The sequence below is a fragment of the Aquarana catesbeiana genome, linkage group LG01, assembly GCF_042186555.1.
Source record: "Aquarana catesbeiana isolate 2022-GZ linkage group LG01, ASM4218655v1, whole genome shotgun sequence".
In the NCBI taxonomy this organism is placed as follows: Eukaryota; Metazoa; Chordata; class Amphibia; order Anura; family Ranidae; genus Aquarana; species Aquarana catesbeiana.
Window position 1 is genome coordinate 673,608,020 of NC_133324.1, and position 26,894 is coordinate 673,634,913.

General features: G+C 38.8%; 1 protein-coding gene across 13 annotated transcripts in view; it reads left to right on the forward strand.

The window, feature by feature from the left end:
- ALPK1 (alpha kinase 1) overlaps positions 1-24,974 on the forward strand; it is a 189,649-nt gene extending 164,675 nt beyond the window's left edge. For all 13 annotated transcript variants that reach the window (XM_073602555.1, XM_073602591.1, XM_073602601.1 and 10 more), the window contains 5 exons: positions 2,212-4,657; positions 13,131-13,278; positions 16,980-17,142; positions 23,306-23,492; positions 24,527-24,974. In XM_073602555.1, coding sequence (XP_073458656.1) covers positions 2,212-4,657; positions 13,131-13,278; positions 16,980-17,142; positions 23,306-23,492; positions 24,527-24,792 — 3,210 coding nt within the window. In that variant the 3' untranslated portion in view covers positions 24,793-24,974. The remainder of the gene's footprint in view (positions 1-2,211; positions 4,658-13,130; positions 13,279-16,979; positions 17,143-23,305; positions 23,493-24,526) is intronic.
- Positions 24,975-26,894: the final 1,920 nt, after the last annotated feature.

Sequence of the window (26,894 nt, forward strand, 5' to 3'; positions counted from 1 at the left end):
GAGTTTCTAACCCTTGTTCACGCTATCCAAAAAGTAAGAAACATTTTTGTTAGTTTAAGCGATTGCTTATCTGTTTTTTTGTTTGGAGAAAGCAGACTGGGTAATAGTAAAATCACACTGGCATAATGTTTGACTGCACACATAAAGCTTAATGTTGCTCATATGACATAAGTTTAGAGTTTATAGCATACTTTCTGATATGGACTGATTCAGGGAGAGGAAAAGTGCTCTTCTGGATAACATACTGTATATCTGGTGCAGTATCCATTTATCAGATGTTCATGAACCATTAACCCTTTCCCAACCTGCGCGAACTGTCATAGCTGTACGTCCGCAGTAGGTCCCTGGAGCCGATGCATGTGCCCGCCGGTTCTCTCAGGGGAGAGGAGACCGATCATGTGCTCATACTAAATATGAACACCGATCGGTCTCCTCCTCTAGTCAGTCCCATCCCCCCTACGGTTAGAACACACCTAGGGAACACAGTTAACCCCTTGATCGCCCCCTAGTGTTAACCCCTTCCCTGACAATGACATTTACACAGTAATCAGTGGCTATTTTTTAGCGCTGATTGCTGTATAAATGTCAATGGTCCCAAAAAGGTGTCAAAAGTGTCCGATGTGTCCACCGCAATGTCACAGTCACGATAAATATCACTGATCACCACCACTACTAGTAAAAATATATCCCCTATTTTGTAGACGTTATAACTTTTGCATAAACCAATCAATATACGCTTATTGCGAATTTTTTTTAACCAAAAATATGTAGAAGAAAACATATCAGCCTAAACTGATGAAGAAATTAGGTTTTTTTTTTTTTGTTTTTTTTGGGATATTTATTATAGCAGAAAGTACAAAATATTGTGTTTTTTTTTTTTTTTAATTTTCGCTCTTTTTTTGTTTATAGTGCAAAAAAATAAAAACCGCAGAGGTGATCAAATACTCTATTTGTGGGGAAAAAGGATATAAATTTTGTTTGGGTAACAACGTCGCATGACTGCGCAATTGTCAGCTAAAGTGACGCAGTGCCGTATCGCAAAAAATGGCTTGGTCAGGAAGAGGGTAAATTCTTCTGGGGCTGAAGTGGTTACGCTAAAAACACAAATTTACTAAAACTGGATCACTCAGAATCTGGTGCAGCTGTACATGGTAGCCAATAAGCTTACACCTTCAGCTTGTTCAATTAAGCTTTGACAATAAAACCAGGAAGTTGATTGGTTGATTCTATGCAGAGCTGCTCCAGATTTTGCACTCTCCAGTTTTACTAAATCCCTCCCACTGTGCCTTATATGAACGAACGAGATTTTATACGGTGCCTGTGCGTTCTAATAAAATGTTCCCCCTATGTGTTGGAGATGCAGTAGTGATAAAGGGACACTGTTTTATATCCACTTTTGCAAAACTATTGAAAAGATATAAATAGGTTAATTACCAAACTTTCAAGAATAACCTTATGTGATGCTAGTCAGCCTTCCTTCTCCATTTTAATCCACTCCCTAATATGTTAATAGAATTCCCTTCTCATTCACCTCCTAAATACAGCCAGAAACTAGGTGGAAAAATAACCACCCAGTCCATACTGACAATTCTGCAGGAACATATGAGCTCAGATAATTCATAAACATATATTGAATAAGTCTTATGTTTTCTTAAACAGTATAGTCTATTTTCAGTCAGCAGCTATTATTATATCTATTAAACAGCTATTAGCATATACATTTGATGTCCTATGTGCTTTGCCTTCCTCATAACTTACATTTAGTAGAATTATAGCAAAACCCCATCAAAGTGTATCTAAACCCAAGAACGAAAATGTAATATATTGCAGCATACCAGCCCTTAATGTGGTGGCCATTGGCTATACTTTTTATGTCTTTGTGTCTTTGTTCCCTTTATAGCCACCTGTTGATCCCGCCAATAACACACTTGCTGTTCTGTTATTCCTGCCAGTAACACATGACCTGTCATCCTGGATACACTCACTGTAGTTTGTCTATCGAGGAGCAGAGTTGCCACCCTAGGACCACCCTAGGATTCCTATTCTCATCTCCATAACAGAGGGGAAGTGTTCTTTAGTCTTAACATACTTCCTGATAATATTGTTATTTGATTCCTAACACATGGCATAATGCTCTAAAGTAAAGGTACTGATTATTTGTAGATTTTATTTATTAAGTCATATTTCTTGGTCTCTTTTTTATCTACTTAGAATATCCGCGGTGCATGCTTGTTATCCTATTGTTTGTCCAACGAGTGTCCAGTGGAGAAAAAGTCTTACTATTTCTTGGAGGCAAAAGAGTCTTTTGAAATTGGTCTCCTCACCAAAAAAAAAGGAGACCAAGTGACAAGTAAGCAGGAGCTGCACAGCTTTGTCAAGTCAGCATTTTGTCTTGCAAATGTGCACAAGTGGCTTAATAGTGAAGCTGGACAAAATGAAATTGTGAATCAACTTTGTAAAGACGCCATGGAAAAACTGGCAGTATATAATATGTTGTCAGACAAACGTGACAAAGGAGTCTTGGCCAGTGATGTCATGTGTCTTGTAACTGCTATTAAAGAACATTTAAAAGTGCAACCATTCCCAAAATCAGATGAGCAATCTTTTGTTCCCGACAGTTACAGAGACTGCATTAAAAAAAAAATTGTCACAGGAAAGGTCAGCTTCCAAAAATTGTTGGATATGCATTCTCAGCATCATATCTCGGTGTGCAAAGTGTTTGATGTTGCTTGCAGAAGCCACACCACAGAAGAGGATGTAATGAAATCAGGAGTTTGTATAACTGCCTTGAAGACTATTGACACCATCAGTACCGCAGACAGCTCCCCAAGACAAACAGCTAGTGATCAACTAAGTGACCAATCAGTAAGAAGAAGAAAACTTGTACATTCCGATGCTGTGAGTCATTCTTTTGATGAAGAAAGAAGGCAACGATTAAGTAGCTCACATAGTGGTAGCCAGGGCTCCAGTTTGTCAAATTCTTCTTTTAGCTGGGAATGCATACCAGAGCAGAATGAAAAGGAGCTTAATGTTTCTAATAGTGAGGGTGATCAAGTTGTGAGTCTCAGTTCATCCTCTACTTCCAGTGATGTTCTTGGTGAAAAAAAATGTGATGCTGACATTCATTTGCAGGGTCTTTCCCTTCAAGATAATGTCACTGATCCCCAGAGTCACCCAGTAGACAATAAATCTGCTGGGGAAAACAATTCTAGTCAAATAAGCCTCAACATTGTCACTGCTGGAAAAAAATCAGCTCTCAGCAGCAATGTCTGTAGAAAATCCACTGCTGAAGGGTCTAGTACATATTCAGAAGATGAATCTTTTGAGTTTGTTGATCTTTCCATTGGTGCCGAAACCAATAAACCAACAGAGAAGCAACAAATGTTTAAGCCTCATGGGGTATCTGCAGGAGGTACTTCAGGGCCAAATATGTATTTTGAAATTGACCTAAAGGGTGAAACACAAGATACTGCAGATGATGCACCTTCTGGAATACAAAAGCATATGATGGTTCTTCCAGGTCCATTAGGTGTTAATACAGGGTCGAATATTTATTCTAAAATTGACATGGAAGGTGAAACACAAGAAACTACAGATGATGCACCCTCTGGAATACAAAAGACTATGATGGCACTTCCAGGTCCTTCAGGTGTTATTACCGGGCCAAAAAATTATTATGGAATTGACTTGGAAGGTGAAACACAAGATACTACAGATGATGCACCTTCTGGAAATCAAAAGACTATAATTGTACCTCCAGGTCCATCGGGTGATAACATAAGGTCATGTATTCATTCAGGGATCGACTTACAAGGTGAAACAGAAGATACTACACATGATCCACCACCTGTAATACAAAAGGCTATGACAGGATCTCCTGTTCCATCAAGTATTATTGAAAAGGCAAGTATTCACTCTGGCATTGACCAAAAAGTTGAAACTCAAGATACTACAGATGATCTACCCAATGGAGTACACTCTTCTATGCAAATTCATGGTAGACAGAGGGTACCATATGAAACTGACATAAAAGAGAAAAAAAAAGATTCAACAGAGGTATCAGACCATGTTGCAGAACATAGGTTAATTTTTGGAATTGACTTAGAAGATGAAACAAATATTGCTACAGATGAAGTATCTATTGATATGCAAAAATCTGATTTGTTGCCTTCAAGTCAGTCTGCTTTTACCCACAAATCCTTAGCTTCCTCTTCTGAAGGCAAGGCATTCGCTACAGAAGACAATTTGGAAATGCAGTTCCTTAACCGTCAGTGGTCTGTAGAAAGTTCAGCTGACAAAACACCTTTAAGTCTGAAAAACAGTCTAAACAGTTCACTAACTTCTTCTGGAAAGGGCAAGGTGAAAGAGGATGTGGACAGTAAGGCCAACATCAGCTTCAGTAGCAGCCATGACTCTAGCTCTTGGAGCAAAATTAGTCCATTTTCAGGTAGTCTTTCCGGGTCACATTCATCTCTAAATTCAAGTGTAAGCTCTTTTGTTATCCTGCAAGCACAACATAAAGAGCAGGAACTCCAGGCCCGTTCCTTAGATGTCACTGATTATGAAAAACTCCTGTCCGGTGTAAGTCATGAATGGCTGCTAAAGAGGCTGGAACATACAGGAGTTTTTAACTTCAAGCATGTTCAAAAAACATACAGTAAGTATATTTATTTTATTTTCTTTTCATATTTTATGTTTTGATAGCAATAACTTTTCTATAAAAGCAAAAAAGTAAAGTGCAAACACTCCTTATTGTACGCACATCTGAATGTCGTATATGATAATCTTTCTGTGACTAGATTCTTGTATTATTATATCAGTTGTAAATTTCTCTAGCAAGCAAACTACATCAACTTGATGACCTGTTAAACCTACAATTTAGAAAACTTGAGTAAGACTTCAAACTGCTTGTGATTTCAAAATTTTATACACAGTGTTACAATGCTTACTTGATCCTGTTGTAAATTATCCATAATCTAACCAATTGGGCCTAATATACTGATATTCTATTTGTGTTTGCTATGAAGATATCTATGTTGCTGATAGATATCCACTAAAAATGGGGAAAGGTTAATACATCAGTTTTTTTTAAATAATTATGTTTGTTAACCTGAGGGTTTCCATCAAAAATCACAGAGCTTCTTACTATTTGATATCTCAAGCTTTTTTGTTCTTACAAGCTCTGTGGATGCAACTGTGTTGCTAAAGTTTGTGCATACAAGAAGAGCACTTCTGATATAAAATTCCTAACAGAGTGAACTATTTTGAAATCAAAAACATGTTTTCTTATGTTTGGATAGGGTCTGGAAGTGTTGAAACAATTGGTATGTTTTGTTGTTTACTTTGATTAAAACTGAATTCCAGGTATAACCTTAATTGCATACTTATATTAGCTTGGACCAATGTAAGTATGCATGTCTCATACCTGAGGAGCTGCTATGGAAGTTGCAAATCAATGTACAATGAAGGAGTCAGTGCTACTATAGAAATTGGCAAGATCTTCTGGTCCTGTGACAAGTGGCATTGCTTGACAATACTGCTATTCACAAAATGCCCTGAAAGTTTTTCAGTAAATACAACCCCCAACTCTCCAATCAGAAAATGGCTCATCCAATCAGTGCCAAGTGAGTGACCACCTGAGGTGCATAACGGCAACTACTACCTCAAGCATTAGATATGCATACTTATATTGGTGCAAGCAAGACCAATGTAAGTATGCAATTAAGATCATACCTGGGGTTCAGATTTAACTCCATTTATTTATCCTGGTAACTAGCAGCACAGAAATTGAAAGCTAATCCAAAAGTTTACACTTGTCACCAAAACAGGAAGATAAGGGAAATCTCCCAATGAAGACCATTGTTTGGTTGTGATTGCCTCCAACTTCCTGTTTTAGGAATCAAAATGAAATATACACAATGGGGCACAGAAAAAATACCAGTGTGGGCTTAAACCATTCCCTACTCTATCCAAAACTAATATATATATATATATATATATATATATATATATATATATATATATATATATATATATTTATATTGAACTTAGGCATACTTTAAACCAGGGCTAGGCAACCTTTGAGAGGTGGAGATCTACCTGGACAACAAGGAAGAGATCATAGGTCTCTGGGGTGCGGCGCCCTTTTTTTTGGAGAATGGAGAAAACTTAGAAAATATAATAAAACTAATGTCACTGAAAAAATACAAATGTAGCCTACCTTAAAAAGTTAGCTTCGGTAAGAAACTTGACATTCACTTTCATTCACAATGACTGGAGAGTAATTGGTCATCCTCTCAACATCTGGTACAGCAGGCTGACTTGTTTGATTAGTTTCAGGACTGGCTATCTGCTCTGAGTTCTGACCAGGGTAAGTAGTAGGTAGGTCAGTGTACAGGGCTCAATAGTAGGTAGGTCAGTGTACAAACGTCAGTAGGATGTAGGGCAGTGTACAGAAGGTCAGTAGGATGTAGGGCAGTGTACAGAGGTCAGTAGTAGGTAGGGCAGTGTACAGAGGTCAGTAGGATGTAGGGCAGTGTACAGAGGTCAGTAGTAGGTAGGGCAGTGTACAGAGGTCAGTAGGATGTATTGCAGTGTACAGAGGTCAGTAGTAGGTAGGGCAGTGTACAGAGGTCAGTAGTAGGTAGGACAGTGTGTAGAGGCCAGTAGGATGCCGGGCAGTGTACAGAAGTCAGTAGTAGGTAGGTCAGTGTACAAGGCTCAATAGTAGGTAGGTCAGTGTACAAACGTCAGTAGTAGGTAAGGCAGTGTGCAGAGGTCAGTAGGATGTAGGGCAGTGTACAGAGGTCAGTAGTAGGTAGGACAGTGTACAGAGCAGCCACACGTAAGGAGAGGGCATGCTGCGGGGGTGGGGGATACCTTTGTCAGCTTTTGACAGGTTCCCACCACTTGCGGCTTTCCTGAGCAGCTCTGCCAGTTGCGGGTCAGCAAGGCAGGGACAAGCATGCGATCTACCAGTCACCTACTCGAAGTCGACTGGTAGATAGCGATCGACAGGTTGCCAACCCTGGCTGTAAACCTTTCTGTTCAGGTTTAAGAGTTGATTAAGCATCTTTCCATTGACCTAAAGTGCATCGTGACCAAATCTGTTAAATACACGGCTATCTATGTTTAGGTTTAAGAAGTTGGACATTAATGTGTAGTGGACACTTTGACCCTCTGTCCAGCTACATCCACTCTATTTTTTACAGTTAACCTATTAGGGCTTGCTGGTGATATTAGTTATATATAAAGTAGTGCACCCTCTTTTTAATACTTTTGATTATAATAAATGAGAGACATTTGTCTCAAGTTTTATTTTTCAGTAACTGTGTTTCATATTACCTAAGAATATCACTTACAATATACAGAGGTGTAACTATAACCTTCAGGGCCCCTGACCCATAGTATGATGGGGGGTATTGTGAAAGGATGGGGGGCAGTGTGACGGGGCAGTATGATGGGGTATTTTGACAGGAGGGGGGCAGTGTGACCAAAGAAGGGTATCTGGAAAGTGTGACCAGAGGGATTAAGTGTGATAAGAGGGGGCACTGTGAAAGAAGGGGGGCAGTGTGACAAGAAGCGGCAGTGTGACAGGAGGGGGCAGTATGACAGGAGGATATTGTGACAAGAGGGGGCAGTGTGACAGGAAAAGGATACCTGGGAAGTGTGACAGGAGGGGCGCAGTGTAATGAGGGAGCACTGTGAAAGGAGAGGGGCTGTGTAACAAGAGGGGCGCAGTATGACGGGGTAGTGTGACAGGAGGTTGGGTGAATATGACAGAAGGGGCAGTGTGACGGGGCCAGTGTTACAGGTGGGGGGCCAGTGTGACAGATGGGGGGCCAGTGTCACAGGTGGAGGGCCAGTGTCACAGTTGACAGGTGGGGGCCAGTGTCAGGCTTAGGTTACATGAGAAGTCTAAATGCAAGAAGCAGCAGCCCTTGTACATGCTTCCTTGTGATATCCGTGGAATGTCCCTCCAGCAAGCATAGTTCACTTCCCGAGTCTCAGTGTATACAATGGAGAGGGGAGGAGCCTCTGCCCCAGCATGTATCAGTAAGAGTGTACAAGCAGAGCAAAAAAATTGTGCACTGAATCTGGTGCCTGAAACTGTGCTGGCTGGGGGGACATCCCTGGGGAGACATCCCGCGGATATGGCATAGCTGCCGAACCCCCCTCCTGCCCCCTCCCCTGTATAGTTAGATGCCAGCCGGAGGTACAGGGGGAGGTGTGGGGTCTTGGGGCCCCCCACACTGGCGGAATTCCAGGGCCCAGTCGCACTGTTGCGACCCTGGTAATTCCACCACTGACAATATATCAGAAATTATTATTATTTTTTTTTTTTTTCACTACAGCAAAGCTAGCCTAATGCCCCGTACACACGGTCGGATTTTCCGATGGAAAATGTCCGATCGGAGCGTGTTGTCGGAAATTCCGACCGTGTGTGGGCTCCATCGGACATTTTCCATCGGATTTTCCGACACACAAAGTTGGAGAGCAGGAGATAAAATTTTCCGACAACAAAATCCGTTGTCGGAAATTCCTATCGTGTGTACACAAATCCGACGGACAAAGTGCCACGCATGCTCAGAATAAATAAAGAGATGAAAGCTATTGGCCACTGCCCCGTTTATAGTCCCGACGTACGTGTTTTACGTCACCGCGTATAGAACGATCGGATTTTCCGACAACTTTGTGTGACTGTGTGTATGCAAGACAAGTTTGAGCCAACATCCGTCGGAAAAAATCCTAGGATTTTGTTGTCGGAATGTCCGAACAAAGTCCGACCGTGTGTACGGGGCATAAGTGTTAAAAATTACTTAAAAATGTTATACACATACCTGTATGTATAACAGACTGTTATAGCATGTTTATTTTAAGGGCAAGGGTACCTTTCTAACAACTATTGCGAAATATTGAAACTGGGACAACTCCCCTTCAGTGACCTGCTTACTTACCTTAGTTGCAGAGATGCATCCTACCCTAGTGCTGGCCCCATGTGTCAGAGGGAAATCCTTTCAGTACTGGCTGTGCCTGGGTGCTGAGTGACCATTGACTAGATTGAAAAAGCCATCATACACCCCCCTTCAAGTTTGTGGATGCCACAGCTCTGTAACTAAGGTAAGTAAGCAGCTAGGAAATAGGGGTTGTGCAGAGTGGATTTAGTAAAAGTTGTAAGAAATGTACACCTAACCTTTAAAGCAATCCTACACTTTGCTCATGAGGGGAAAATCAACAACTTTTTCTTTAAAACCCTCTTCCCCAACAACACATATTCACATTTTCTTTGCTCCACTGCTGCTTCATTGAGCCATGAGGGGTGAGGAAAAGAAGCCACGTTTAAGCTCCATGTTACTGTGGTCAGAGGACTGTTTGAGGACTGTCTCCCTATCAACGTCAAAGTTCTCGGCTAATCACCAAGCCAACAGCGCTGTCACATGAGAGGGAAGGAAGTATATTTTTGCCCCTAGTAGCTAAACAGAGTGGCAGAGGAGCAAAGGAAAGATGAAGGTGGCAGTGGTTACTTCACTTGAGACGTTATGGTTGTACCTTGTACTGCCTTACTTTATTATAGTGATCACTATGGTGAATACTAAAATCCAAGGGCTAGCCATACGTTATACAATTTTGTTGTGTAATTTTCTTTTAGATTTACCAAAACCACATAATATGAGGTCAAACCTAAACACTTTCAATTTGTATGCAATCAGGCAGGCCCTTAAACTACATCGCTAGGTAAAGGTAAATCCTAAAGGAAATTGAATAAGAAAATTGTATAATATATTGCCAGATTAAGATTTACAGATGCTTTTGGAACTTTCCACCAAGACAAATATTTAGATACTTTTTTGTATATTCGTTTGTTCCGCTTTCCATGAGGCACAATGGGTTTTTTTTTACCGACAAAGAACAGTACTATTGTCTACTTGAATTTGTGATAATCTGATCTTTAGTTCTTCTGACAAAATGGTAAAAAGGTCCCATTTATATCTTAGTCGCAATTTAATAAGTAACAGCTGCTTTCAGTATTGTTTGAAGAAATGCTGAAAAGAGAGATTTCACACTGTTGGACCCCTGGGTAGACATATATCATTGATGTTTTGTAGTTCTTGAAGCTAGGATCAGTGTTATAAATGTCATATATGCTATACTAGGTACTGTTATAGCGAGGAGGTCTCTGTCTCCAGGGTGTGTATGTTTATCTATTTATTTGATAAAAAAAAGTGGCAGGTATAGTCCATTCAAAGCACCTAGTAAAAAAATTCATGAAAGGGATCAGACATAGTCTAAATCTAGTAAATGTTTTAATTAGGTGTAATCTTTATTGCATTACATACATTACAAAAAATATGTAAATATAGCAAATATTGTACTTCTTAAATGCTTGAATAGTAAACCAACAACAGAAAAACAGGGGATGGCATCATAACTAAAACTGTTTTAGTTACACAAATACTAGAAAAAAAGAATTTATAGTAAATACATATTTTTCACATTTATTATTGTTCATTGTTCATAGTTCATTGTAAAGGCCCATACACACAATCGGACTTTTTGACAACAAACATGCAAATTAGCTGTCTTAAGGCAACATCCGACCGTGTGTATGCTCCATCAAACTTTTTCGGTTTTCATCTGACAAATGTTGGCTGTGTGAACAGACAAACTTGGCGGCAGCAAAAGTCCTCCGTCGGCTAGTCCGATCGTGTGTACACAAAACCATCGGACTTTAGTCCAAAGTACAAACACGCATGCTCAGAACCAATGCAAAAGCTCAGAAAACAATACAGAAGTTGACCAAAGGGTGTCGCCGGAGAATTGAACTTCCTCTTTTGAAGTGTCGTCAGTACGTTGAAACGTCACTACGTTCGTGTTTGTTACCTAAAAAGTCCTGCCGTGTGTATGCAATACAAGTTCACGTCCTACGCCCTTTGGACAGAAATCCACGGAAAAGTTTGTTTAAAGTCCGATCGTGTGTAGGAGGCTTTAGAATGAACATCAAAGTTGACAGTTTTTTGGCCCAGCCAGAAGTGTCAGTCTGCCAAAGCTGATTAACAGTGAAATAATTTATCGACGTATATCTAAGGCCATTTTTTTGGATAGAATTAGGAAGTCTTTTCTTAGGAAAATTCTCAGGAAATTTGAATGTCATTCAAAAGATTTTGTTTACTTTTAACATTTGATTTTGGAATGAATGAACTTTACTGAACAAAAACTACATATACTGCGAGAAATCTGTTCATTCAAGAAACATTTTCCATCCTGTTCTCTGAATTTTCTCTGTGGAAAAACAAACATCGATTTGACCCCACTAATGCTTATAAATATGAATGTACTTTCCTAGAACATTCTTTTCCTTTGAATTTTCATTCAGTATTCTACCCATCTATGGCAAGTGTAGGACATCAATCAAGTATGGACCAGATCAGGGAACTATGGGTGATACCTCCCTGTAGGGGTAGGAGGAGAAATCAGAAGCTAGTGGGTAACTTAGCCTTTCAGATGCTAACAATAATAGGTTTATCACATTTGGGTGGGCTTTCCTTTCAGATTTCCTGTAAGTTCCACTGTGTTTAATGAATAAGTTGAGTTGAGGAATATAAGGAAAGTTTCCTTTCTGTCCTTACTTTTCTGATGATGTATGCTGCAGTGATTATAGGAGGAGCAATTGGAATCCTAAGCTTCTTCCTGAAAATGCTGCAAAGCTCATTTGGTGTTAAAAAACAGACTGGCAATGGAAGTAAAGGTAGGGACCTGGAAAGAAACATAAAAACAATGCCCGTTTGTAGAATCTTGTGCTATAACTTAACATAACTCTAGCACTTTAATTTTTTTTTAACAACGTACAAAGCATAAATCATATAGACATGTTTATTTGAAAAGGAAGAACTTGGTAATTAGACAGACAAAAAGCAGTGGCAATGATATCCCTGTTATGCCAAGATATGTATCATTGTAAATTGTATAGAATTTTTTTTTTAATTTACCTGTGTTGAGGCTACATACTACAGTAACATACAGTACATTATGTATACTGTATTTTATTATGTGACTGGAGATGGATTGGTCAGTGGATTTTAAATAAAGGACATAGAATTAAAAGTTCAGTCCACCCCAAACAAATTGTGTAATTTCAGGTATATGCTAGCAGATCGAATCACCCACCAGCTTCTTTTTTAGCCAAGGAATTTCTATAGGGAAATCATTGCACTAGGTTTGTCAACCTGCAATTGCTAGGGTCCTGGGTCCAGTTCTGACAAAGGATGCAGTATGCATGGTGTCAGCATGGTGTTTGTATAAGTTTCCTCCTAGAGCTGTGGTTTTCCCATAGACATACTTGTAGGTTAACTGACTTAAAATCAAACTGGCCCTGGTTTATCTGTATGAGCGTAGAAGGGACATTCGATTTTAAGCCCCTTTTGCAACAGACACTAAAGGCAAGTGGACTGTGCACTTTGCAAAGTGCAATTGCACTCTGTAAGTGCAGTTGCTCCAGATCTTAGTAAATGAGGTAAAGCTTCACTTTGCAAAGACCCAATCACGTGCAAGGAAAATAATAAAACAGCATTTTTGATTGCATGATGGAAGTCAGCAGAGCTTCTGCTCATTTACTATGCTCTGGAGCAACTGCACTTGCACAGTGCACAGTCTATTTGCCTTTGTTAAATCAACCCCGTCATACTCTGTAAGATTATTTATTCATTTTTTGGTGCATTTTACAATATGGAAACTAGAGCGAAGGAAGTGTAGCCCTGAGCTGTAGCAGATCTAAAGCCTTTGATATAAAAAATAAATAAGTGTTATTTAACCCTTTGAGTTTTCTCCAAACGTAGCTTTTAGGTTGGATACAATTTTGCTATGCATGTGTAGTATTATAAGAATTAAGTATGGAGGATCAATATAAAGCTGGCCATACACTATTAGTGTTTTTTTCGTTCAGTCAGTGGGCTGGCAGATTCCACCATTCACACAAACAAGTTAACCAACAAGTTAATCAACTGATCGACTTCAGTTGAGTTGGGCCTGCCACACACTGATCAAAATTTGGCCAGTCCCTGCTAATATCTGTGCTCATCGGGCCTCATTTTACATATTATACAATACGCACCATGTCTGGTTACTTTATGCAGATGCTTTGCTCTTGAAATTCTCAAAGAAAACTGAGCTGTGGACAGCCCAGGAAACTCTTGTGCACTTTGGAAAAGATCCTAAAAAAGAAGGAAAACAGAGAAAGGCTTTCTGGATCTCTTTTCTACACCAGGATGAAACTCTTGGAAGGTATTTATACATGTACACCTATATGTCATTGTTCAGCTGTGTGAATATAAACAAATATGAACCAATATCTCAATCAAGTGTTACTCCTTAAATGCAAATTATTGTGATCACCACAACAATGACCCATGAAAAGAATTATAAACTCCATATAAATGAAATGTCCATAAACATAAATGTTCAGTAAAAAAAAAAAAATTTTGTCCATCTTGTCCTTAAAACCCAATGGTGTGTAATCAGTCCTCCCACCACTGCTAAAACCACAGCCTCTTACCAGATAGTTAGACCCCAAATTATAGGTGGTCTAACAAGGCATGAAGCTGCCTGGATCTTGCTTCAAGGATCTGATGGCATCTGAAACACAGGCAGTATTCCAATATGAGACTCCAATTCAGTCCTCTTTCCTGCTCCGTGGTAAAACTAAGGTAGGGAAAATACAATCAATTGTTATAAAAGCAACTGTAAACTACTTACAAAAATTCAGAAGAGTAACTGCATTAGACCTTATTAAACGCTACTTGTGTCGGCTCCAGACAGGCATGGGTGATGACAGCACAGGCTCTGCCTCGTCCCGATGTATGTTTCGTCTCAATAGACATTGTCTTAAAGTGTGATTGAGCATTTGTATTTTCATGCTTTTTTGAGTGCAGGTGTACATATTTGAAGTTTGGTTTTAGCACTAAGTGCAGTTTTTATAGATTCACATGTACAGTTAGGTCCATATATATTTGAACACAGGCACAGTTTTAGTTTTTACCAAAACATATTCAAGCTATAGTTTTATAATGGATATGGGCTAAAAGTGCACACTCTCAGGTTTAATTTGAGGGTATGTACATCCAAATGGGAGGAAGGGTTTAGGAATTACAGCTCTTAAGAATAGCCAGCCCCCTTTTTCAAGGGACCAAAAGTAATTGGACAATTGAATCAAAAGCTGTTATATGGCCAGGTGTGGGCTACTCATTCATTATTTCTTCATCAATTAAGCAGGTAAAAGGTCTGAAGTGTGGTATTTGCATTTGGAATCTATTGCTGTGAACCTACTTCATGCGTTAAAAGGAGCTGTCCATGCAAGTGAAATAGGCCATTGTAAGGTTTCAAAAAGGTAACAAATCCACCAGAGAGATAACAGCAACATTAGGAGTGGCCAAATCAACAGTTTTTTACATTCTGAGGAAAGAAGAACACATTGGGGAGCTCAGCAACATAAAAATTCCTGAGTGAAGGACACTCTCCAACAGGTGGACGTATCATTGTTAAAGTCTACAATCAAGAGAAGACTTCACAAGAGCAAATACAGAGGGTTCACCACAGGTGCAAACCATTCATAAACCAGAGGAATAGAAAAGCCACATCAGACTTTGCCAAAAAAAATCTAAAAAAGCCAGACCAGTTCTGGAAAAGCATTCTTTGGATGGATGAAACTAAGATTAATCTGTTCCAGAAAGACGGAAATAAAAGTGTGGAGAGGGCTTGGAACAGTTCATGATCCAAAGCACACAACGTCATCTGTAAAACATTGTGGAGGCAGTGTGATGGCATGGGCATGCATGGCTTCCAGTGGGACTGGGTCATTGGTGTTTATTGATGATGTGACAGAAGACAGAAACAGCCGGATGAATTCTGCAGTGTTTAGAGATATACTTTCAGCCCAGATTCAGCCAAATGCAGCACAGTTGATTGGACGGCGCTTCACAGAACAGATGGACAATGATCCAAAACACACTGCAAAAGTAACCCAGGAGCTTTTGAAGGAAAATAAGTGGAATATTCTGCAATGGCCGAGTCAATCACCTGATCTCAACCCAACTGAGCATGCATTTCACTTGCTGAAGGCAAAACTAAAGGCAGAAAGACCAACAAACAAAGAACAACTGAATACAGCTGCAGTTAGAGCCTGACAAAGCATCAGAAAGGAGGAAACCCAGTCTTTGGTAATGTCCATGGGTTCCAGACTTCAGGCAGTCATTGCCAGTAAAGGATTCTTAACAAAATATAAAAATGAACATTTTATTTATGATTATATCAAATTGTCCAATTACATTTGAGCCCCTAAAAATGAGGGGGGGGGGGGGACTGTGTATAAAAATGGTTGCAGTTCCTAAAATTTGTACTTGAGATTTATGTTCAACCCCTTGAATTAAAGCTGAAAGTCTGCACTTTAAATTTATTTGGATTGTTTCATTTTAATTTTATTCTGGTGGCACACAGAGCCAAAAGTATGAAAATTGTGCCTGTGTCCAAATATATATGGACCTAAATGTATATCATTGTCTTTAATTCATATAAACTAAACAGATAGGGGTCTATTTACCAAAGGCAAATAGATTGTGCACTTTTGCAAGTGCATTTGCCCCAGAGCTTAGTAAATGAGGTATCAAATGCAAGGGAAATAAAAAAACAGCATTTTTGCTTGCACATAATTGGACGATGATAGTCAGCAGAGCTCTCCCTCGTTTACTAAGCTTTGGAGCAACTGTACTTGCAAAAGTGAACAGGCTATTTTCCTTTAGTAACTCAACCCCATAGTGTAATGGAGGTGGTGCCCCTGCAGCTAGCCAGGCTTTCCTGTTGTGCATAATAAAGTATGAAAGCTAATGAGATATTCAGGATAAATAGTACATAAATAGTACACTGTGAACAGTACCCTAACACACATCAAATTCAAATTATCTTTACTGAAACCAAACCAATAAAATATGTATTACTATTAGTTTGCATGTGTACTGTGGGTCCTACTGTTGTTTTATTGACTAAGCCAAATTGAATCTCCTTGGATAATGCTTTTTATGGGTTCTTATGGTTAAGACCTAGTGTTGCACTTTGATATGCAAGGCCTGGTAACAATAACAAATGTTGTGACTGAATAAAATATGCTTTTATTAGAATATATCTGCTTTATCACATTTCCCATTAATCCAAACTATGGTTATGAATGTACCATCCACCATGAACAACCATGGCCAACTTGCCTTTTTTACTTGAAGCACATGTGGGGTTCCACTTTGGCATGGAGACCACTTGAGAATCCTCTCAGCTGAGATTTCAGCTTTAATCCATAAAAGGAAGAGAAGAAATGCAGTGCTGGCAGATGCCGCCAGCACCCTATATCACAAGAAAACACAACATAATTAAGATGGGTTTTTTAACCTGGCTAATTTAAGTTTCTTTTGTAGAGCGGACAGCCAGTAATCATCCAGATGTTCTATATATAAGAGGTTGCTGAAGAGGGCCTCATTGGGTGGCAGTAATGTGTGGGTAGCTTTGGAGAGGGATTTTGCACAGCACATAATGAAGTAGCAAACCTTTTTCATTCCCATGCACAGGCAATGTGAAAGTTTGCTCGTTCTGCCTACTTGAGTTGTCATTTAGCCACCTGTTCAATTAGTCTGTTATTCAAGCCAAGAAAGTTTTACAAGTGTCTAGATGTGTGTATATTCTACCTACCTAAAATTCAGCAGTTTCTTCACAACCGGTTTTTACTCCACTTGAAAAAAAATCTGCACAATACAATACATTAATTTATATGTACACATTATTATACAGTATGCATATGTATTAATTATTGATACAAATATCACGTATGCCCAGAAAGCCAGATTCAGTAGTTTGCAGAGAAAAGGGTTTTTACTCCCAGAGAATGCAAAACAAGACTACAAATTACTATATAGTTCACAAAAGATCTTTATGTGTCTCTATTGTAGGTATGTTGGGAAGGCTTATAAGACGCGCAAGGAGCTGCTGTACCACTTCAACGATGTTGAGCGTCAGATGACTGCTCAGTATTATGTCACAGAATTCAACAAAAGACTCTATGAACAGAACATTCCCACTCAGATATTCTACATCCCTTCCTCTGTTCTGTTGGTAAGAAGCTCTTGAAGGGAAACATACAATATGTGTACAAAGAGGTTCAATATAAAAAAAAATAGAAGTGATTGCATCCACCGGTGTGTGCATGCATTTAGCTTACCATTTGAAGTAGTGACTACGTATGAGCATAAGGATGGCAAATTATTTTGGTTCTTGCATTGTTGGAGCTTGTTGGAAACCTTCAGAATGGAAACGTTTTATTGCTGTTGCAGTTGTAGTGAAATCTCTGTCTATATATCTCGGAAGCAGCCGTTGTTATATATTTAGACTGATATGTCCCACTAACCATTTTTCTATTCCCATTGCTTGCCTGCGATTAGTATAAGGCCAAGTTAGAGAGCTTAACATTGTTTCAAAAACTGCAACTAAAGAAAGCAGCACTCGCTTCCGCTCCAGTGATCCTCGCTGGCATCTGTGCCTTGTCTTCTTTTCAGTTTGCCATCTTAGGCCATCTTTATTGGCCTGCTCAGGATGACATAACTCCTGCGTATACACACAGGAGTTAAAGCATCCTGGCACCACAGCAAGGTGAGATTGTACACTGAACTGCAAATGCAAAAGCATATTTTGCCAAGAGGCACACTTTAAATACTCCAATTCCAAAGAAGTTGGGACGCTTTGTAAGATTTACAAAAAAACACAATGCAATGGTTTGCAAATCTCATAAAACCCATATTTTATTCACAATAGAAAATAGAAAGCATATCATGCATTTAAACTGAGAAAATGTACCATTTTAAGAAAAAATAAAGTAATTGTTTTTTTAAATTGATGGCAGCAATACGTCTCTGTAAACATCTGGCAACTGGGGAGTAGAATTGCTGGAGTTTTGGAAGAGGAATGTTGTCCAATTCTTGCCTGATATTGGATTCTAACTGCTCAACAGTCCTGGGTCTTCTTTGTCATATTTTCATTTCATGATGCACCAAATATTTTCAATTAATTAAAGGTCTGTACTGCGGGCAGGTGAGTTAAACACCTGGACTCCTCTACTACGAAGTCATGCTGTTGTCCTAGATGCAATATGCGGTTTAGCATTATCCTGCTAAAATATGCAAGGCCTTCCCTGAAAAAGTCTGGATGGGCGCATATGCTGCTCTAAAACCTGGATATATCTTCTAGCATTGATGGTGCCTTTCCAGATGTGCAAGCTGTCCATTCCATACACGCTAATACACCCCCATACCATAGGAGATGCAGAGTTTTGAATTGAGCTCTGATAAGCAAGAAGGTCTCTCTCCTTTTTTAGTCTGGAGGATGCGGTGCCCATGGTTGCCAAAAAGAATGTCAAACTTTGATACGTCTGAACCACAGAACAGTTTTATTTTCTATTGTGAATAAAATATGGATTTATGAGATTTGCAAATCATTGCATTCTGTTTTTATGTAGATTTTACATAGTGTCCCAACTTTTTGTCACTCTTTTTTTTAGTTTATAGCGCAAAAAATAAAAAGCGCAGAGGTGATCAAATACCACCAAAAGAAAGCTCTGTTTGTGAGAAAAAAAGGACGTCTATTTTGTTTGGGTACAGAGTCGCATGACCGCGCAATTGTCAGTTAAAGCGACAAAGTGCCGTATTGCAAAAAATGCTCTGGTCATTAAGGGGGTAAAACCTTCCGGGGCTGAAGTGGTTAAACTGGGTGTGATTTTGGCCAAATATTATTAAACTGCTTTACTTGTTTGGTTGTTCAAAGGTGAGAAATAAATGGACACATTTCTGAATTTTGTATTAATTGATCCATGGAATGTTAAAGTAGAACAATGGTTAATAAGATATGTTTGATTTTGTCCAAATATGACCACATTTCAATACCTTTGCATTTTGTATTATAGAATGAGGTAGGAAGGTTAAAGAGGGCCACCATTGGGGACACTTCCCCTCATTTCTTGTGTGGTCACTAGAACAGGATATGACACGTAATCTCCCCAACAGGGGCCACAGGCTGCAGTTGAAACGGAACAGACGTTCTAATGGTTCCACACTCTATCCAGGACTAAAGAATGCAGTTTAAGTGTACATTCTGGATATTAAGGCACATAGAATGAGCAAAAGCATAATAATGGGTTTAATTCACTAAATTGGATCGCATGCAGTATTTAGGTGAGCTGAAACATTTTTACCAAATATCGCATGTAATGCTGAAAATATCAGTTATCACCATTATGCGGTATTTACCTCAAAAAGCAAAAACGCTCTGTAAATATCTCATAAGAAAGTAAATTCACTAAAGTAAATAGATATAAAAAATACAGGAGTTAAAAAAGTAGTGGTCCAGGCATATGGTTTTAATGAATGTAAGAATATAAATAGCCAATTTGGAGTAATTGCTATCGTTTTACATCAGTTCTCTCAACAGTCATGCATAGAAGAAACCTAAATATGGAAAAACACAGAATCATTGGGGTTGATTTACTTAAAATAGAACTATAGGCACAACTTTTATTTCTAGTTATGTGCAGAGTGGAGATGGATTAGAACACCTGCCAGGTTTTTATTGCTCTCTGTGCCCCCATTGGGGAGATTAGCCCCCTCTATTTGTCCTGTTTACCATTATCATTGAAAGTGAAAGAAAATCTCAAATTTTGGGTTGTCCCCAGAACAGTGATAGATGGGAAATTTTCTTCTGGTGAACTGGAGGCCCAAGCGATTCCTTTAATTTGGAGGGGTTTCCTCTCACTTCCTGTTTTGGCTATGGGTCAGGAAGTGAAGGTATATCCCCCCAATGAAACACAGATGGGGGGGGGGGGGGTGGGGGGGCTGACAGGACTTCTAACCCTTCCTTTACTCTATCCAAAATGTAAAAAAAAGTTTTTTCTATAGTTCTACTTTAGGGCAAACAGGATGTGCACTTTGCAATGAGGTAAAGCTTCACTTTACAAAGAATGCCCAATCACATGCAAGGAAAACTTAAAAAGCTTGCACACGATTGGATGATGAAAGTCAGCAGAGCTTCCCCTCATTTACTAAGCTCTGGAGCAACTGCAGTGGCAAAGTGCTTAGTCAATGTGCCTTAAGTAAATCCACCTCATTATATCTAGTAAAATATATCAATTTTCTCTCATTTCACCAGATTTTTAGAGACATTTCTTTGTGTTTATACAAGCATACATATCATTTGCTGCAAAAAGCCTTCCAATCACTTCATACATACTACAACATACATGCATATCACAATGGTATAATTCTTTGTTAGAACATATGTTATATGTAGTGGGGATACTTTTTCACAATTATTTTTAGCGATATCTTTCGCTGAAATATTCACAAGGCAGAATGGGATTATGAATAGAAAGTATTCCTACACAGGTGTGGAACTTGGGCTGTTAGGAGAGGGGTGTCATCAATTTAAAGGTTTGACAGATGGATACCATAGTGACATTTTCAAGAACATCAGAGAATGACAATGGCTATTCTCTAACAAGACAAAGCAGTCATGTCCAAAGATATCTATCAAAAAACAAAAAAGGACACGATATACAACCCTATTGAGTAAACTCCACAATGATTTATTTAAAAATCCCAATCCAGTCTTTTTAGCCCAGTGAGGGTATTGGATTGGTTGGGGATCTGGTCGGTGGTATAGGTAGGATTGGAGTTTGGTTCTGGGATGTGGGGGGGGGGGGGGGTCTGGTGCTGTGGGGGGTGGGGCTCAGGGAGGACATTTTTTTTTACTTTATGCTGGTTTTATATAATTTTTCAATAAATCATTGTGGAGTTTACTCAATACGGTGTGTATATCGTGTCCTTTTTTTTCTTGATAGACTTAATGTTAGATTATCACCTGCCTCTTAGTTTGAGGTGAGTGCTCCTCCCCATTCATATGGGTTACTGAGCAAGGTTCCCAGGCATATTCTCTTTTGTTTATGTCCAAAGATATAGCAATGACAAATACCACAGCAAAAACAACTGGGTTCCTCCAGAGATTGCCAAGCAATGATCAATTTCTGCCTCTCCAATAGGTTCCCACTGACACTGTTGATCTTTTTAGCTATCTATATGGAGGTAATTGTAAGTGTAATGAGCAGTCTTCCCACTGACCATTTTGTTAATGTGTCATGAGTTGTAGATATAGTAATTTTTAGCAGGGGTTCCCTGAGACTTGAAAGTTATTTTAACCTCCCTGGCGGTATGATTATGTCAGATTTTTGCGTCTCAAAGCGGTACATTGTTTTGCATGGAAATTTGGCTTTTTTATATTGTAGGCCTGTAATTCTTAGGAATAACTCACCTTAATATGTCCAAACAAGAGTCTAGTAGACATCCCGGGTATGATAAAGTTTGAAACACAAAACACGAAATCATAAATTATAATATAATAAATAACTATAAATAATTAAAACAAATAATAATATACTAAAAATAAAATGTATTCAATAATGTAAAACACTGAAATTTGCTCAGCTGCAGAATTGTCGCTGTCGTCACTTTCAGTGTTTGATGACGAATTGACCCATGAACCACTATCGCTCAATTCTGCAAGTGTTCTAATTTACTATCGCCATTTTCTAGCTGGCCTAAAACCACTTTTGACGTAAAGGGACACTTTTTGGTTGCCATGGACAATCTCAAGTTTCCAGGCAGAAAGAACAGGATATATAATATAAAATTGCATGTAGGGCACTGGACAAAGCACTAGGGACAAAAGGGATGTGAAATGATTTGATACAGTAATGTAATCTGTAAGATGTGTGTGTTATGTTATTTCCACTTTTTGAATTTGCTGCCGGCTTCGTCCCCGTGCGTCGCGACGCTCGCGGGAACTGAGCTCAGCACATTGTTAGATCGAGCACATTACACAGCGGGGGGACATCGCAGGATCCTGGGGACAAGGTAAGTAACTTTCCCAGGATACTGCGATGCAATCTCGAGTGTGGCTCAGGGTTACTGCTTTTGGTAATGAAAATTCACCCCGAGCCACACTTGGGATTACCGCCAGGGAGGTTAAGGGTTCCTCTGTGTTGAAAAGGTTGAGAAAGGTTGTAACTAAAGGCAAATTGTTCTTTTTCTTTTTGGATTGAGTAGTGGAGGGTTAGAACCCCTGTCACTTTTTTGCCATCTGTGTACCATTGGGGATATTTACCTGCACTTCCTGTCCCACTGCCAAACACAGGAAGTGAGAGGAAATCCCTGCAAATTAAGGGAGTTTCTTAGGGCCCCCCAGGTCCCCATTGGAAGATTTCCCCTCTATTACTTTTCTGGGGACAACCCAAAATTTGAGATTTTCTTTCACTTTCAATGATAATAGTAAACAGGACAAATAGAGAGAGTGAATCTCCCTAATGGGGGTACAGATAGCAATAAAAACAATAAAAATATGTGTTCAGTTACATCTCCACCCTATCTATAACTAAAAAAAAGTTTTTCCTTTAGTTATACATTAAGTAAATACAAAATATCTTTATAAATGTCAAATATTGAGTGAAATTGCGATTCGCACAGGAATCGCACTGCATTTGAGCCCATTCATTTTGTATGAGCTCAAATAGCTCCGCAAAGGTATCAGTACTCGGTATCGCGAGTACTTGACCAAAGTTATCGGTACTCGTACTTTCCGGTAAAAAATGGTATCGATGCAACTCTAGTATTTATATATGTGTGATTTTTGATACTATTTTCATTCAATATTTGACATTTATAAAGATATTTTGCATTTACTTAATTTAGCTTAGTTATTTTTGATACACCACGTGTGTCCTGCGAAAGCAGCTTCTCTTTGATTGGTATTCTAGTCACTTTTTTCTTTTGTATTAATACGTATGCTGCAGGGACTGCACTGACTTAGTGAGTTGGAATATTTCTATGGTTTAAACCATTTTACCTCTTTATTAGCAATAAAAACTGACAGGGGTTCTAATTCTTCACTCCATCCATTTCACTGGATATCACTGAGATCAAATACTGAATGGTTTCATGAGATAAATACCACGCTTTTTGATAAAATACCGCATGCCTTATTTTTTAGTGCATTGCAAAAAATTTTTTGAAGGACGCTATAAGCTATATTACCACAATTTTTATAGAGGAGAATGCCCCTTCGTGAATTGAGCCCACTGTCTTTTGCACTTTCAGAAATTGTTACATGTTTTGCAAACAACTTGAGTTATAAATATATTCACTAAACATGTAATTCATTTTCACCTATTCTCTCCGTTCAGATTATGGATGGCAGAACCATTTCAAGCTGTGTTAGTGTGGAACCTTACATTCTAGGAGATTTTGTAAAACTGACCAATAACACTAAAACAGTGAGAATGCAGTATAACGCTACCAAATACGGATTGGCGTTTGGACATTTTGTATATGAATTTTCAGAGAATTCTGATATAGTGGTGGATTTACAAGGTAAGTTGTTAATTATCTTAATATCTTATATTGTCAAATAGATATTGCATTCAATGATCTATGTGTTTCATTCCACAATACTACAAGATTACACATTTATTGTATACTTTAAGTCACAGAAATATGAATTGCCATCAGCTACTGTGGGTCACCGAAATTTGTACATTTCTCTGTGCTTTATTAAATAATGCTGTTGGTTAAGTTCCCCAATTTTCACTCACTGGCTTTATGAACAAAATGGAACAGCAACTGTGTTATGTGACATGTTATGACTGTTAGCTACTCTCCAAAAATCCTAATGACTCATCTTTCTCATTGTCTCTTAAATGCAGTTTTGTTATCCCACCAAAAACAGAGTGTAATAAATGGAAGCAGGACAAGCAATTGCAATAAGGACATTCCCTTTTCCCCTTGAAAAAAAAATATGTGTGCAGAAGTGTTACCAGTGTTTTAAATCCCTAGTTAAATCCCACATGGAGCCCATTGCACATAGCACTCAGTCCTGTTTAAACCTGTGGTATTGTTACTGAGCAGCATGGACACAAAACACAAGCCCACAAGCATACATGCTAGCTACTACACTAGATTTCAGCATAGTACCTGGAGTGTGTTGTTTGGGCTTGTCTTTTTTCATTCACAACACAAGTCTGCAGTTAAAACAATGGCAGGCTACTGGCTGGAGGACAAGAGGGTCTGTGTTCAGTAGCTTTCTTTTCAGTAAAAAAAGAAGGTTGCAGAAAAGGCACAGAGCTGCTTAAATAGGTGCCAGATCTGAAGAATGAAGAGCTCAAAGAGATCAATGGTGCTTGTTTTTCCCCCTTAGGAATGCCCATAAATTGGGGCTCAGCCTGGGGTGGAGCTACAGCCAGCAATGCCAGAACAAAAAATGTATATTTAACTAAAAATCACTGCACACATTGTAAACAAGTGCACTGGGCCCGCTGGGGAATTCAACAAGTTTTACAATTCTGGCGAAATTCTTCTTAGAGGTATATATTAGCATATTTGTATTAAAAACTTGTGTTCTTTTACAGGATGGTTTAATGGAAGTAAGGAAGGAGAAGCAATTATTTACCTCACTGACCCTCAGATCCACTCAGTTAAGGATACACTAGCCTCCTGTATAAATTTTGGGTATAAAGGGATATACATGTTTTTCAGTTCCCAGCATACAGAGTGCAATGAAATATGTCACACACTTTCATTAACCAGACCCGACATGAAAGTATTGGAGGCGTATAGCGATAAAAGAACGCAGAAGGACCGTCAACATCAGTTTACAAAGACCCAGAGTATGTAAAGTATTCGAGGAATATAACAATAAAAGAACACAAAAGGAACGTCATTATCAGTTTACAAAGACCCAGAGTGTGTAATCATATATGTACCAGTATTGCACCTTGATAATACAGTAACATTTTCCATTTAAATAAGATTTGTTTAAAAATATGCCTGCATTAAACATCTTTATAGAACTGGCAATTCTGAATCTATTCCTTCAATCTGTAATAATAAAAGATTATTTTGGATTTAGATTTGAATTTCAAGGTCTGACATTAGCAGTAGTGGTGAAGTCCAAGAGAACTGGCTGCACATGTTACAGTGTGATTGTACAATTTATCATGTTTTGTGCTAAAGGGGTTGTTTAGGTAGGCCATTTGTAGTACATAGTTGGTAATAAATCTAAAGGAACTTGCAGAGAGATTGTTCTTCGATCTATAATGTGTGGAAATTTTAAAATCAAACAACTTAAAATGTCTTATTTTTTAAAACTAAGATATTTTCATTTTAGGATCATTTACCCTAAACCTGGATTGTGCAATCAGTTCAAAACGTGTGTACAAAATTAAAGTGTTACTAAACCCACAACAATAAAATCAGTCTGTATATGCAGTAAAGCATACTTGTTATACTCACTGTGGAACCTAAGGGGTTAATCCTCCACATTGTGTAAAAAGGTTGTTTGATCCTATCATCTCTGATCCTCCCTTCTTTTACTGTCCCCAAGCCAGCTGCTGATAGAACAGTGCCCTAGGAGGCATTCTGCACATGCTCAATTTGACGTGTATTGCTAGAGAGGTTTTTTTCTTGGGAAAGCGCATGTGATCAGCACAGGGCCAATCAGCACTCTCCATTCAGAGGGCCAGGGGTCATGCAGCCTCATAGGACAGTCAAAGGAGAATGAAAACTCCTCCTACAATCTTTAACCAGACACTGATAGAAGTCACAAGACTGCTATTTACTGATTATGAGAAAAGGTTTTTAGCATCTTATATTTACTAAAATAATTGCATTTCAATGTTCTGTGTACTATGGGAGACCAGATATAGTGAATGCAGGGTCTTGAGTTTTGTAACACTTTAAATCTTGAAGTTGCATATATGCATACAGTATTGCAGAGAGGCATGATGAACTGTGTGTATTGGAGAGTCATGAAGTACTATGTGTAATAAAGAAGCACAAGGCTCTGTATATAATGGAGAAGCATGAGACAATGCATGTAATAGCGGCATAAGTCACTGGGTATAATAGAAGGACATGAGGCAATTTGTGTAATAGAAATGTATTAGCTACTGTGTGCAATAGAGAGGCAGCGAGAACTGCATGTGACAGACCAGTAAGAGGTATGTGGCAATCCTTGTAAAAGAGACAACAAGCAATACATTTAATAGAGGCAGGAGGCAAAGCATGTAATAGAGAGGTATGAGGTAAATCAAATAGATGTGCTTCCTGCCACTCATAGTCTCAGCACATAATAGAGCAGGGATATGCAATTAGCGCACCTCCAGCTGTTGCAAAACTAAAAGTCCCATAATGCCTCTGCCTCTGGGTGTCATGCTTATGGCTGTCAGAGTCTTGCTATGCCTCATGGGACTTGTAGTCTTGCAACAGCTGGAGGTCCGCTAGTTGCATATCCCTGTAATAGAGCAACACAAGAAATAAGGGGAGGTGTAGAGTTTGTTGCAAATCTTACTGAGAAGTAACTGATGTGTGCTATAGGCCAGATACTGGGGAAAGAACAGGGTGCATGGCGGGAATAGGATGCACTTCACTTCCTGTGTAGTAAAGAAGTCAGTGATTTCACTTCCTGTGTTTGTGAGCAGAGAATTATTGACATCTAGAAATGTAAGCACTACAGGTAAACATGTTTTGGTAACCTTGATGAAGACAAAATATCCTTTAAACCTATAAAATAAAAACTACAAATCTTTTGAAATGTGGTAAGATCAAACACCACGAGGGATAATATTTGACAGTGCAAATTTGATTCTTAAGACATTTTTTTAATATATATTTAATAAAATAAAAAAAACTAACAGGTAGTATCTGGTGATCTCGCCAAAATGCCTACAAACCTTAGGCTGGCCAGACACAAAGCAATTTTTTTCCTGCAACAAGAAA